Source organism: Cydia amplana, chromosome 18 (assembly GCF_948474715.1).
Source record: "Cydia amplana chromosome 18, ilCydAmpl1.1, whole genome shotgun sequence".
NCBI classification, from domain to species: domain Eukaryota; kingdom Metazoa; phylum Arthropoda; class Insecta; order Lepidoptera; family Tortricidae; genus Cydia; species Cydia amplana.
In genome coordinates, this window is record NC_086086.1 from 6,176,019 (window position 1) to 6,190,476 (window position 14,458).

At 39.2% G+C, this 14,458-nt stretch overlaps 1 protein-coding gene across 1 annotated transcript; it reads left to right on the plus strand.

Moving 5' to 3' along the window:
- Positions 1 to 3,588: 3,588 nt before the first annotated feature.
- On the plus strand, positions 3,589 to 13,423 carry LOC134656404 (ubiquitin-like protein 7). The gene is made up of 8 exons (XM_063511930.1): positions 3,589 to 3,886; positions 4,240 to 4,454; positions 4,987 to 5,218; positions 6,293 to 6,417; positions 8,797 to 8,941; positions 10,863 to 10,979; positions 11,793 to 11,906; positions 13,322 to 13,423. The coding sequence occupies exons 1-8, from the start codon at positions 3,736 to 3,738 to the stop codon at positions 13,375 to 13,377; spliced, it is 1,155 nt and encodes a 384-aa protein (XP_063368000.1). The 5' UTR covers positions 3,589 to 3,735; the 3' UTR covers positions 13,378 to 13,423.
- Positions 13,424 to 14,458: the final 1,035 nt, after the last annotated feature.

Here is a 14,458-nt window from a genome sequence, read left to right on the forward strand (position 1 = left end):
AAAAAAAGAATATATTGGTTACAGAGTCTATAATAAGAGTAACAAGAAAAAATATAAACACTTTAATATACTACAACTTAACTCTTCACTGCGCATGATATGTTGTTGCAGTAAAGAGTTAAGTAAAACATTTGTATACATAAGCAAGTTGGCAAATATTATTTACACCACACCTGCTCTATATACACAGCAGCACGCTAAGGAAGAGACAAGTAATAACAAGGATCTCTACTTGCTATGAGAAACAGTAGGCAAATAAAAGGTGTAGCATAAACCTGTAATATCTGGGAGACCAAGCTTTGCTCGGAAAACATATAAAAACCTAGATAAGACCTAGACCGATTTTTTGGCCATAAAAACCCCCTTATAGCAAATTTCATCGAAATCGTTAGAGACGTTTCCGAGATCCCCGAAATATATAAACAATAATGCTCGTTTAAAGGTATAGATACAAGAATTGCTCGTTTGAAGGTATAAGATAGCGATAAATTGATGTACATAAACCCGCTGCAACAAATTTATGAGAACGAAGAACCACGTTAAACTAGTCATGTTATTACAGATTTCGCAATGTAGGGACAATGTGTTGTATTTCTTGGACAAATTAAATGACTGAGATACAGCCACAAAGGGTATACCTATAGAGCTATACCTCAAGCAATGAAATAAAATAACTAAAATAGGTTAGGTTACTTCATGACAGTTCGTGTCAATATATTAAATCTGTTATTGCTTACCAGTTCCATTGTTGTCTTTTTAATTCAGACGGTGCGAAAGTAATAATTATATTGAATTAAATTATCTACATTCGATGCCACTTAGACCACAAATTTATTTAATAAAAATGTGTAAATTACCGTGAACACCATCACAACACGACACTAAAATAAGATGGCCGTCATCGCAACCAATCACGACGCCTCTTGTTTTTTTTTTTGTATTTTATGGCCGGTTGCGAGACCTTTAAGCCAAAGACGACGCCTACAGTGTTACCAATTTATTAGAGACTGGATTAAATAATGGTGCTTCCACGCGTCTACACCTTCCTAATAGGCAGCTTAGACTCTCGCACGAGCCACGAGACGAGCCGCGAGCCGTGCCACGAGACGCGAGTCCACCGCTTACACTCGCGTTCGGCTTGTCATTCGGTTATAAACCTTATGCCGTGCCGTTAGTGTTTAAATTATATTAGCTCGACGAGCTTGCGAGCCACGAGACGAGCCGCGAGCCCACCGCTTACACTCGCGTCTCGTGGCGCGGCTCGCGGCTCGTCTCGTGGCTCGCGCGAGAGTCTAAATTGACTATAAAAAATGGATTGTCCTGCGATTATAGCGAAAGGATACACTGTTGCAAGAAGTTGTGATATCCATTTTGTTATTTCCGTTTCGACGAGCCAGGGTCGATAGTGAATGGGACGCTTTATAAATAAAGTGCGTATACTCTGTGGTCTTTGAGTTGACGGTCCGACTGGTTCTAGAACCCAAAAGACGTAAACGCCATTCAATGGAATGAGATCTACGCACGGACCTAGAGAATAAACTGGATCGAGTACACGGGCCAAAAAGTGTGTCCACATGAGAAGTCAAACCAGAGCCTTGCATCTCGTTCTAATTAGGGTGACCATAAGTCATATGTATGTGGGATATTAGAATAAGTTTAAATGTATAGTTTGGCCAAAAATTTTTCTCATTCGTGCATAGTCGTAGAGAATCATACTGTCTTTTCCCTATGCTAGTATAAATGCTCCAGAAAAGGGATGGATATAGATTTTTTTCTCTTCTGTAAAACGCTTCACACAACCTTACTAAAGTGGTATCCAGACAAGACAATTTTTCGCCAATCTGATGAAATTCTCCAATCGAATCAGCAGGCGCAGACATATAAATGCCAATTTTCATAGTAATTATCTATGGAATGCAAATTTCCTGATCAAATCGACTGATTTGATCAGTCCCGTCTGGATACCACTTTAATTAAGTAAGTCAGTTATAAAAGCTGTTACAGATGGGATGAGCGTATTGGATCGCGATCATTGTTATACTTGGTCAACCAGATCTTGACAGTAGAAAAAGGGCGGCAAATTTGAAAAATTTAGGCGCGAAGGGATATCGTCCCATAGAAAATTTGAATTTCGCGCCTTTTTTTAATGACAAGATTTGGTTGACCAGCTATAATTGTGACGAAGGTGGTCCGCCGTACGTCCATTAAAAACACAGCTATATGTGAGAGCGAGACAGATGTCCAGGGTCGCGGACCGGTATACCCGTCTATTACAGTTTTTAACTAAGGCGCTTGTCACTAAGATAAGCATATTAGAGTTAGATCAAAGAGAATTCTAAATTCTCTTTAGCCCCCTCTAGACTATGTGCGTGAATCGCGGCTTCGCGCCGCGAATCGCGCACGGGTGTGGAGGGCCCTTTTGGTTCACTATTTATGCTCTTAATAATTTTACAAACTACCTATCACTATCAATATCATACTCATGGTGTGTTCATGTACGTGATGGCTTCCCTTTTCCACACTTCAGCTATTCATTAAGCGTAAGCGTCATCGTACTCATCGTAGATCTGTGATTGCAACAAAATTTTCAAATTTGCCGCCTTTGTCTACAGACGGAAATGTGTGTTCAGTCTATATAGAATCGATTACATATATGTAAATAGTTTGAACCAACGTTTCAGTAATTAAATATTATGTTTAAATCACATAAATATGAATCTGTAATGTTTAAGGACTTTGGATTTAAATTTTGGCAATTATATAGCTCTCATTACGTCACTCAAATAATTAAACATGCCGAAATAAAGATATACCTATTTATGTAAACTTTTTTTACATTAAGTACGTAATAATAATTCTGCAAGATCGATCCACATCGTGCCGACATCATAGTCACCCTAATGAGTTTGACAATATCGTTTTGTATTTTTATCGTAAAATTGAATAATTGTGACTTACCTGTGAAAAGATATTCCACAATCAGCATAGCTTTCACTTCTACAACCCCTCACACAACATTTTTTTAACCATTTTTTTTAATATTTTACGAATAAATTCTGAGCGGCGCCATTTACGTATTTTGAAAATACACGAAAAGTTTGGGATACCAATTCATATTCAAAGTTACTACGATTTCTACCATGTTAAATTTAAATGCTTTATTTGTTGTGCGCATGTTTGGTTTAATCAGTTAATAATATTGACATCATAATTATTTACAAATTACTTAAAAGTTATCAGAACTGTAATCTGAATATAGCACTAAAATTGTATAAGAAGGTAATTAATTTCAGTAGTATATTGATATGATTTCTACCACAGTGGTATCTTTTTAACATTGGCAACATGTGCGAGTGAGACACAGGGCTCTGGTTTTTCTATCTCAAGTGGACCGTTTTCTCTAGTCTGGTACGAACAACTTTCTGTCTCGGTGATAAGGTTCAAATTAGTATGGCAAAAAAAGTGACAGTTCCCTCCAGTTTAAAACATTATAACTTCATGGATCTACGCCCATTCTAATTCTACGCCTTTTGAGAATTTTTGACAGTCAAAGTCAAATCTCAAAAAATCACGATGAATCACCGTGAAGTGATATTGGGATGAATTGTGGTTTTGTCAGCAAACGCAAGAAAATATACATTTGTTTACTTTGAACGTCTTTTATGTCGTATATTTAAATATTGTTAAAAGCGGGATACCTTATCATTTGTTGGATTTACCTGTTGTTAAATAATCATGGATAGTGCACCTTGCGTATTTTTAGGCATCAAAGTAAAGCCGGGGCCTATTGAACGGTTTAAATTAGAAAACTTCGGCCTCGATAACACTGTAGAGAACCTAAAAATTGAGGCCGAAAAGAAGTCTAACGTGCCGTCTGCATCTTTGGGCAAGTATATCCAAAATGTTGCACTTTCAGTATGTAATTGAATCTTACTGTAAGTGCATTTGTTTACATTGTAAAATTCTTTAACTCTACATATGGTGCTACTACTTTACCGCTCTAGTGCGGTAATTAACACAATATGTGCCTATGTCGAAAACTTAAATGGCCATAAACACTGTAAAACATATAACACACGTGCCAATATCCTTTTCGCACTTGTATCGTAATGTACTATAAAACAAAAATCCTTTAAAAGATTTTAACATATAATATTATCATTAAAAGCAGTATTCCATGCAGTATTTACAGTCAATCAGAAAGACTTGTATTTTATTATTATCAATTCAACATTCCAGAATTAATTCACCATGGGAAAATTCTCAAACCCGAGGCCACATTGCAAGACTGTGGGGTAAAGAGTGGTGAAATGGTGCATGTTGTCAAAAAGAAAGTCCCGGCAGCGGCTCCTCCGCCCCCCACTTACTCGGATGCCGAGTTGCAACAGATAGCTAACTCGCTGAGAACTCTAGGATGCACTCCCAATGCTCCCGGGTGGACTAGGGCTATGCAGGTAAAGTGGATAACATATTTATTTGTATCTACTTAGTAAATACTGACACATTCAAAATTTCCGGAAAAACAGTGCCCTTTTTACCCAGTTATGGTAAAAATAAAATTAATGTTGCATGTTCCAGTTCCAGCATTAAGTCATAACAACTGAGCTAATTAAGATAATTAGGGAATAGGGGTTAACCAATTAAACCTAGAGTAACCATGATTACCAGTACAATTTGACACTGGGTCAACGGTTTAATCACTTAACCCCGGGTTAGTGGGATGGTGCAAGTGGCACTAAAAGATCTAAGAAGATTGCATAACAGGAAACTGGACTTACTAGACGAAAATTTCTCCAAAAATGATGTGCAACCTATACTTAAAAATAATGTAGTGGTGTAAGTAATGCTACACTACTACATTATTACTTGATCTCAGTACAGGGGTGACATAGTCACTGTGTAACAAAACCCCTTTAAAAATATAATAAAGATTAAAAAAAAATACTCTTTTTTTGGGTCACTCATATCAGTGTTTTTCTTTTGCAGCTTTTAAACGACGAATCAGCCATGAACGAAATCCTCGAACACGCCCCATCACTCAGAGAGGATTGCGTCACACTGTCAATGCTACATGAAGTGGAACTGCTGGCTGCGTTAGGCGCCAATGTAAGCACGATGAGGCGAGCCGCCAACGCACACCCGGACTTGCCAGCGGCCCTAAGGCATCTTACTAGGCTGGTGCACACCAGAGCCAATACTTCTACGTCGAATGACAATGGTTAGTGCTGTTTGTTGAAATTACTGTAGCAGAAAAAGCGTTTTCAAAAACCGTCCGTTGCTGACATTGCTGTATGGTAGAATCAGATTGCATTGTCATATAATTTATAACATATAATAATAAAATAATAGACACATAACATAATACTTATAGATTTAAAAAATGCATCTTATAATATTTCACTTTCGGGAAGACATTCCATTTATTATCTCGGTTATTCTTTAGTTAACCATCAATTAGTAGTATTTAGTAGTTAGAACCCGCTATAAACAGAGTATTTTAATCAGTTTACCATGTCAGTGTAAACTCTAGGTACTAGTTTAGTTAATAATTTACATGTGTAAGTGATAATTTGATAAACATTCGTGTAAAGTTATATTTTATGTACCTGGCCCCTATTTCACCACGGTGACAGGTGCGAAAATTGTCGACATCACTGTTACTGACGTCACAGGCCTCCATAGACTACGGTAACCGCTTACCATCGGACGGGCGGTGTGCTTGTTTGCCACCAACATATTAATTAAAAAAAAAACTCCATTATATCGCCACTGAAAAAATACTTATTTTGCGAAGCTAATGACAATTGTCACAAGAAACACGACAATTGTCACGAAATTCCGACACAGAACATGCACAGAACTCATTTCGTGTCAAGAATTACCGAAAGTTCTATTAAATCGTGTGACAATTGTCATCATCATCATCATAAACTTCGAAAGAGAAATACCTGATTTTTGCCGATATAATAAAGTTTTTTTTAATAATACAATGATGGTAGCAAACAGGAATAGGGCCCGTCCGATGGTAAGCGGTAACCGTAGCCCATGGATGCCTGTGACGTCAGGAACAGTAACATTTGTCGATTGTCGCACCTGTCGCCGTGATGAAATAGGGGCCTGGTCTACAATGACTTTAAAACTCTTGCGAAGCAGATTTCAGGCTTCCTTAGCGAGGCCTGGATAAAAACCAGGACTGCAATGATTGAATTCAAATCAAAATCAAGACTTTACCAGATTAAAAGTAAACACGAACTACGATAGGCTTCATAAATAATTACCTACTTTTTTCCAGTACCAACATCTGGTTTCGCGTATTCCCTTGAAGCATTGTCTGAAGACGAAGATGCTGATGAAGAAGAAAACGAGGAAGGGGAACGGAATACCATTACTCAAGAGCAGTTCGCTGCTGCCTTGCAGGTACCGTGATCTAGATAAGCGATCAGTTACTGACTATAGGCTAGTTTTGTCGGGTTATTCCCAATTATTACTTATCTTTTATAGTATTTTATACAACCGTTGTTTAAGAGGGGTCAAAAAAGGCGAGTGGCGTGAGTAACAATTTGAGGCGAAGCCGAAAATTGTTAATAAAGACGCCACGAGTATTTTTTGACTCAGTTAAACAACGTTGCATACAATACTTTTTCTACGACCAAGCACTTACTTTGAAAAAAAATTGTAAATTAAACAAATATTTTTCATTCAACAAAAATAATACTTTAAACAAGTGGAATCATATAGGACATATGTGTAGGTAAACAAACCAAACCCGGCCACCGCGCCCCGCGCCCCACGGCCGGTTGGTCAGCGACACCTTCTGGTAACTCATGAGGCCCTGGTACTTGCTCTTAGTTAAATTACAATTTTGGATAGTTTTTTTTTCTCGATTTTGGCCAACCGCGCCCCGCGCCCCACGGCCGGTAGGTCAGAGATACCTTCTTGTAACTCATGAGGCCCTGGTACTTGCTCTTAGTTAAATTACAATTTTGGATAGTATTTTTTCTCGATTTTGGCCACAGTAGCCTATGGAGACTAACAAGCAACGCTAAGCGGTGTTTGCAGTCTATGGATCTTGCTATATTACGGGTGTCACATGCGCGTTTCTGATTTCTGAAGTAACTTTTTTGTTTCTACTACTTACTCATCTGTCAGAGATGACAATTAAAATTAGGTTGGCAACAATGTATTTCATACAATATTTTTTAAGTGGTGATTACACGAAGTATCGTAAAAGTACCAAAAAGATACCGCGTGTATGCTCAAATACTTTTTTGGGGAATAGACTAAAGACTTGTCTTGACAACTATAACATAGGGGTTTAAAGGTGTGTGTACGACCTTTTAAATGACAAATAAATGTACGGGAGCAGAAAAACACATTAATTGCCTACCTGCCACCTAGGTAAACAAAACATCCGCGCCAGGCCACACCACGATCCCGACTATCGGGTAGTCCGGCCCGGGAAAGGAATCATAAAATGTGTTAAGGGTATTGAGTACTAACCGGTTGTTAATGGAAAGTACTAGGGATTATTTTTCCCACGGTAGGTAACTACTGAGAGAAAAAAAAACCCAGCTACTTCAGCCAAGGGTGGGGTGGCAACTACAGATGTTTTTTCTCACTTGTTGTTACCAGCCCTTCCGCTTCGGCCACGTAACGCACGCTCTGAGCGTTCAGTGTGCACGTTCGATGTTGATGCTGACTTTCATACATTTAGTGCCATCTTCACTTGAAAGACTGACCAACGTCAACCGGCGCGCCGCGGCGTTTTACTATGAAACTTTCCATACAATACAATTTTAAGCGAACTCTTTAACCTTTTCCACGCCGTGTCAAACACAAAAGCTGTCACTCAGACCCACAGACAATCCAACCTCTAGACATAGCATAGTCGCGCTACCCCCTCTGCCACACATACGGTAGCGTTACTCCATCTTCGAATCAATCCCGTGCCGTGATTGGTCCGTGTCTTTGAACGGACCAATCACGGCACGGGATTCGCTCACCTCGTCCCCCCGCACCCCCGTATTTTTGGCAGCATCGGTTTCATGAAAGAATTGGCATAAGCTCAGTCTAGAGGTTGGATTGTCAGTGCTCAGACCGCTCAGACGCCACATCATTGAAGTGTCAAAACTGAAGTTGAACTTTATGTATCTGCACGTAGGTCGATGTTGCTCTGTGGTCTGTGACCGATTAATCGGTCTGTGGCGTTTAACCTACGGTGCGGATATATCGGTCATTGGCGTCGAAAAGGTTAACGATGACAAACGATGCAACCGACCCTTATAAACAAATGTACGACGGTCGGCGTTAGTCAAAAGTCCGGTAATAGTTATTTGTACAACAAGAGATCAAAGTTTGATATTTCTTCGAGTGCTTATTTTGAGTCCCGTGCAAGCGAAAGATTCTATTCTAGATTCACGAGCGTAGCGAGTGAATCTAATTTAGAATATTGAGCGTAGTAAGGGACTCAAAAGCGCACGAGATGTAAATAACTTTGATCTCGTGTAGTTCACAAAACTTTTCACCTCAGCAGTGAGAACAATGTATTCCTTCTTCATCACTTACCTCTATTCACTCATGTTTTCTTAAGATATACCAACAATTAAGTTTTCACCTCAGAAGCCCGAACAAGGGTACTTTGCTACTTAAAAACAGTGAGCAAAATCGCATTTTGCTCATTTTGTCTCACTCAGTGAGCAAAATGCGATTTTGCTCACTGTTTTTAAGTAGCAAAGTACCCTTGTTCGAGCTGCTGGGGTGAAAAATAGTTTTTGACTCGTACATTATGTACTGCAGGCCGCAACCGAGGCAGTTTCGGCGTCCTCGAGCCGCGGCGGCGGCGGCGGGCAGGACTCCCTTCTGCGTCTGTTGCAGGCCGCCGGTGCTGGATCCGGCGGCACTGATAGCAACGAAGAGACGCCCGCTACCGGTTCAGCTACAGGTAAATGAATGAATGAAATCTTTATTTCAGGCAACTAGCATACATATTATAAAAATATACCTAATTAAACACTAAAAAAACCGGCCAAGTGCGAGTCGGACTCGCGCACGGAGGGTTCCGCACGATCAACAAAAAATAGAGCAAAACAAGCAAAAAAACAGTCACCCATCCAAGTACTGACCCCGCCCGACGTTGCTTAACTTCGGTCAAAAATCACGTTTGTTGTATGGGAGCCCCACTTAAATCTTTATTTTATTCGGTTTTTAGTATTTGTTGTTATAGCGGCAACAGAAATACATCATCTGTGAAAATTTCAACTGTCTAGCTATCACGGTTCGTGAGATACAGCCTGGTGACAGACGGACGGACGGACGGACAGCGGAGTCTTAGTAATAGGGTCCCGTTTTTACCCTTTGGGTACGGAACCCTAAAAATCACATCATGATTGCGATGCTTTACGCAACCCCGCAGTGTCAGGGAGCCGGCCGCGGAACCGCCGAAACTTGACACCCTTCGGCCAAAACTCCTTGGTGAAGGTCGCTAGATGTTCAGTCGGAAGTGTCGCCACAAACGAATTAAAATTAGCATGGTGTCGAGATTCCAACTTCGCGACCCTTAGGATGAATACGGTTTTTGCTTTCACATACTTTACGATATGATCCCGTCTATATCTAATCTCTATAGACCAAGCTACTTATAAAAAAGGAGCTACACAACAGTAGCACAGAAAAAATATGACATTGTGAAGTGATGAGGCACAATTAGAATGATAGAGAAATCCAGAATAAGTTAGACAAGGGAGTTCTAAACTTGACTCAATGGCTAAGCAGCACATTAGATAAATTCAGGCAGGTCGAAGCTTGGCTTGGCAAGGTTTTGGGGTCTCTCGCTATTTTTCTGTCCACCTCATTCGAAAGGCTCGCTATTTGTAGCCACTTAAAAAAACAACGGGTTGCACTCCGGGAGTGCCGACAGAAGTGAAAACTCAATGACTAGTCCAAAATGTCTGCAGCACTATGTATAATTGGCCCATCCTCCTTTCTGTTGAAAAACTTTAGTTCCAAAATTGCTGGTCAGTGAGCTTGTTTAAAATTGGAAATTCAAATTTGTAGCGTTAATTGTTTAAAATTCGAATAGAAATTGTAAAGTTACCTTGCAGACCTCTCGCATCTAAATATATTTGGTCATGATATTTTGAGTTTTATTTACCAGTACTAGAGTTCACTTTTATTAGCGATTTCATCAAGATGTAGCTTTATTGAATTATGTCATTGGGTTTTTCTTTATTGATTTAAATGCCATCTAAATGAGTGGCCATCTAAACCTTACGGTCACGTGATCGCCTTACGCTGTCTCGAGTTTATCATTTTTTCCCCACCTCAAAAAGTGCCCAGCGCCGCTAAAGAAGTTTTCACTTCAAAAAAACATTCTGGAGTTTTATCGTAAAAAACGTTTTACAAAAAAAAACCGACTTCAAAGAGGATGAAATAAAATATTATCCTTTTTGAAGTCTATGCGTTACCAACTGATATGTTTGAAGTCGGTGCCAAGCCAAGTAGTAACAATACCAGTCAAAAATAATCAGCTTTATGGCTATAAATCCCATTTTTGACTCGGTTTTATTTTTTTTGTAAAAAGTTTATATTTTTCCATTTTTAGTTTCAATCGGTGAGTGAAAAATCAATCATCCCCTATTTTCCTACCCTTAAGGTTGGATTTTTTTTCCAAATTTATATGGCACCAACTTCGGGGTATACCCTTTCCAATAAAAAAAAATATTATCAAAATCATTATTTACTCTGTAAAAAGTTATGCGTGGTCATACATAAAAAAAAAATATATACGCGTCGACTTGAGAACCTCCTTGGTTTTTTTCGTCGGTTAAAAATATGAACGACAATAATTATTTGTTTACTCCTAGGCACCGGTCGCGCTGTGATCACTCCGGAAATGTTCAGCGATGCCATCTCGGAGGTGTTCAACCGGACTGGAACAGGCAACAGATCCTCTGGCACGCCTATGGAGCAAAGCACTGCGGGTAAATAGCAGATTTATTAAGGAAAATGAATGACCAATATCGCTAATATTATCGAAACAATTAAGATTTTAATAACAAAACTTCCGTGCGACAAAGACATAGTAAATATATTAAAAACGGGTCACTCACGTATTTTAAGTCGAAAAACGCTCGACATGTTTCACTTCGTACCGAGAAGTGTCATCAGGAGCTTGCGTAATTAAGATTTTCTAGAAAAGTGTAATCTATGAAAAAAAACGGTACCTCTACAGCGGAACTGATTGACGCTTTTCGCCATATTCCTACCTATGTGTTGTGTTGTGGTACTGAATTTTCAAACGTCAACTTCTGAAAACCAAACAGGAATACGGCCCGCCCGATGGTAAGCGGTAACCGTAGCCCATGGATGTCTGTGACGTCAGCAACAGTGATGTTTTACAATTGTCGCACCTGTCATCGTGGTGAAATTGGGGCTAGAGTTCCCGTATTATACCTATCAAAGCGAATATATGTACCTATAGGCAAAGATAATTTGAAATAGAGGCGGATTGCCAAAGTAAATTATTTAGACACAGTACATTTACTGCCATCTTTCGACAGAAGTTTAAAACTTCGCGTTCTAACGCCATTTGACTTTGATCCTTATTCTTGTTAATTTGTTAAATATCAACGCCATCTACTCGACAGTAGGCCAAAGGTATAGCGCCATCGCCATGACAGTAACTCTCTATACACTCTATTCTCTTTGCTATAAGGTATACAGAGCTGTACAACATAACGTTGAAAGCGTAAGTATGAAAAGACTCGTCTCATGACGATTTTATTTGTACACAGCATCCTCTTCTGCGAGTCCCGTGGGCGAGGATTTCTCGTCGCAGCTGACGCGGATGCACGAGATGGGATTACTGGATGACGCACTAAACGTTCGTGCGCTACTCATCTGCTCGGGTACGGTGAAGAAATTTAATTTCAGTAACATTTCGTACCTTGTCACAGTGACTATAGTCACAGAATAAATAATAGTACTAACTACACAAGACTCACTCTCTAACAAAACGCGTCTGTTACGATCAGTACAGATATGGCCGCTAGGTGGCGACAGCGCCACGCGCGGATTATGGCTTTCCCCAAAATTGGGGCCGAACAGATGTACTTTTAGCTACCTGTAGCAAAGCGACGAAATCGCGGAGTGAGACACGCCTGCTATAGTATTAGGTCCCTAGCCACTTTCATATTGATTGTCACTGTGACAAAGTAAAGGTACAGTGGCCATCAGATTAATGTGTTTAATGTATGTACTAATTATATGCATGTATTACTATTCGACACAATGTATATTGTTTAGAATTAAATAAAATAAAATAAATAAATAAAAGATATATCGGAGCGGCCAGGGCGCTCACAAATAGCTGAACACGCAGATATTTGAGAAGCCCTTCTATTGTCAAGGCATTAGAGTGCGTGTTCAGATATTTTTGAGCACCTCGGCCGCTCCGATATATCTGAGTGATGTCGCCATCACTGTACTGTACTGTACTGTACCATAGGTTTAAATTTCACTAGAAAATTATTATAGGCTCCTCAGGAAGGCTATTCGTAAACTGCCTATTTGCCCTGCCTGGTTTTTGTTCCCTTTTCATATTTTTTTTCTCGGTAGCAAAATAAAATCTAAGTAGCGAACAACAATTCAATTATATGGTAACTGTTAGGATTATTTCCTGACTAGTGAGTAAGCCAGTGGAGACAGGTGATAATATTAATCTAACTTATAATATTTCAACCTGTTACCAGTGTTACCACATCACAGGTAATAGATGGGAAATATATTCCCCTGAGTTAGCATGCATCCATTCCACCACCATCATCAAAATAATATTCCGGCAACTGCCGAGATAATTTTTCCCGTATGGCTAACTATTAAGAAAAAATATCCGAGTACTGGTATAGCTACTTAGCTACCATCAACTCTTTAGTAATAACAGCTGGGAATGTTTATTCCTAGTACAGTCAGCAGCAATAGTTGCTAAGCGGGCGAGGTGTTCAAAATCATCTTGACGCGCCTTTGTTGTTAACCTTTTCGACGCCGTGTCAAACACAAAAGCTGTCACGCTGACGCCACGTCACCGAAATGTCAAAACTGAAATTGAACTTTATGCATATGCACGTAGGTATATGTTGCTCTGTGGTCTGTGACCGATATATCGGTCATTGGCGTCCAAAAGGTTAAGAGAATAAGAGCGCGTCAAGATAATTTTGAACACCTCGCCCACTTAGCAACTTCTGCTGACTGTATATACTACTGGCAACAGATATTTGTATCCACCATGTTATGTTTGTTTGCACAACTAAGCATTTTGTTTCAGGCGATGTCAACGCTGCTATCAACTTGGTGTTTAGTGGCGCTATTGCAGACGAATAGGTCTTTTGGTCTTACATAACCCGATACTAGATTATACACAGATATAGAATTCATCAATTTATAAATCCAACAACTCAATACCCCATGGAATAAATAGTTCCACTGGATAGTCTGAAAAACTTGATATTTTAAATTGAAATTGAGGCTGTTTGTTGACCCTAAGACCCCTAAGTTCAAGCCAATGGGAGACCCCTAGAGGGTCATAGCCAAAGTTGAAATGAAAGAATATAGATTTTTAATCGAATTTAATTAATACCTGTAAATTTTGAAGATTGCTTAAAATTAAATATCACTGGATGTATGAATCCATAAGGGCAAGTTTAAATAATACCTACAAAATAAACTAATACTATTTATCAAGTGTTTTTATAGGGGTCAACCCTAACACAAATACCAACTAATCTAATCAATTTAGTCATGTCAAGATACTAAAATACTTTAAGTAGTCAATTAGTGACCATGGGGGCTATTCTAGTCGTACTGTCGCCATCAGATATATTGGAGCGGTCAAGACGCTCACAAATATCTGAACACGCCTCTATTGTCAAGGTGTTAGAGTGCGTGTTCAGATATTGTGAACACCTTGGCCGCTCTGATATATCTGATGGTGACTATATAAGTGACTGGCCGTGACCTGGCCTGAACAAATACCTAGATATAGGTTTCAACCTTTTGTGTACATTTATTTGGAATGTGGACATAATTATAGTAGCAACGTCACACCTGTTACTTTTAAGAGTCTAACATGCCCCTAGGTAGTGAAAACGAGCTATAGTGCCCAACCGGTAAAAAGTAGGTGTCACTAAGTAATATTACTATTAGCTTATGGTAACATTGATAGAAATAGTATAAAATGTAGAATTGACTTGATGTCAATGAAAAGCTACGCACCGAAAAAGCTTGATATGCTATAGAAACATAAAAAAAAATTAGTCAGCAGCAAAAGATGCTCAGCGAACAGTTTCAAAAAGATCTGCATCACTAACCCTTTATTATAGTTAAAATATATTTTTGTAGAAATTACATTTCTTTCCTCTTGAACTCATCTAATCTTTGAATATGTCCATGGGCTGCAAATGTC

Excerpts from the sequence above, each read along its gene's own strand:
- LOC134656404 (XM_063511930.1), top strand. The coding sequence starts at position 3,736 with ATGGATAGTGCACCTTGCGTATTTTTAGGCATCAAAGTAAAGCCGGGG. Across the intron at positions 6,418-8,796 it reads AGTTCGCTGCTGCCTTGCAG|GCCGCAACCGAGGCAGTTTC; the intron begins GTACCGTGATCT and ends TATGTACTGCAG. Across the intron at positions 11,907-13,321 it reads TGCGCTACTCATCTGCTCGG|GCGATGTCAACGCTGCTATC; the intron begins GTACGGTGAAGA and ends ATTTTGTTTCAG.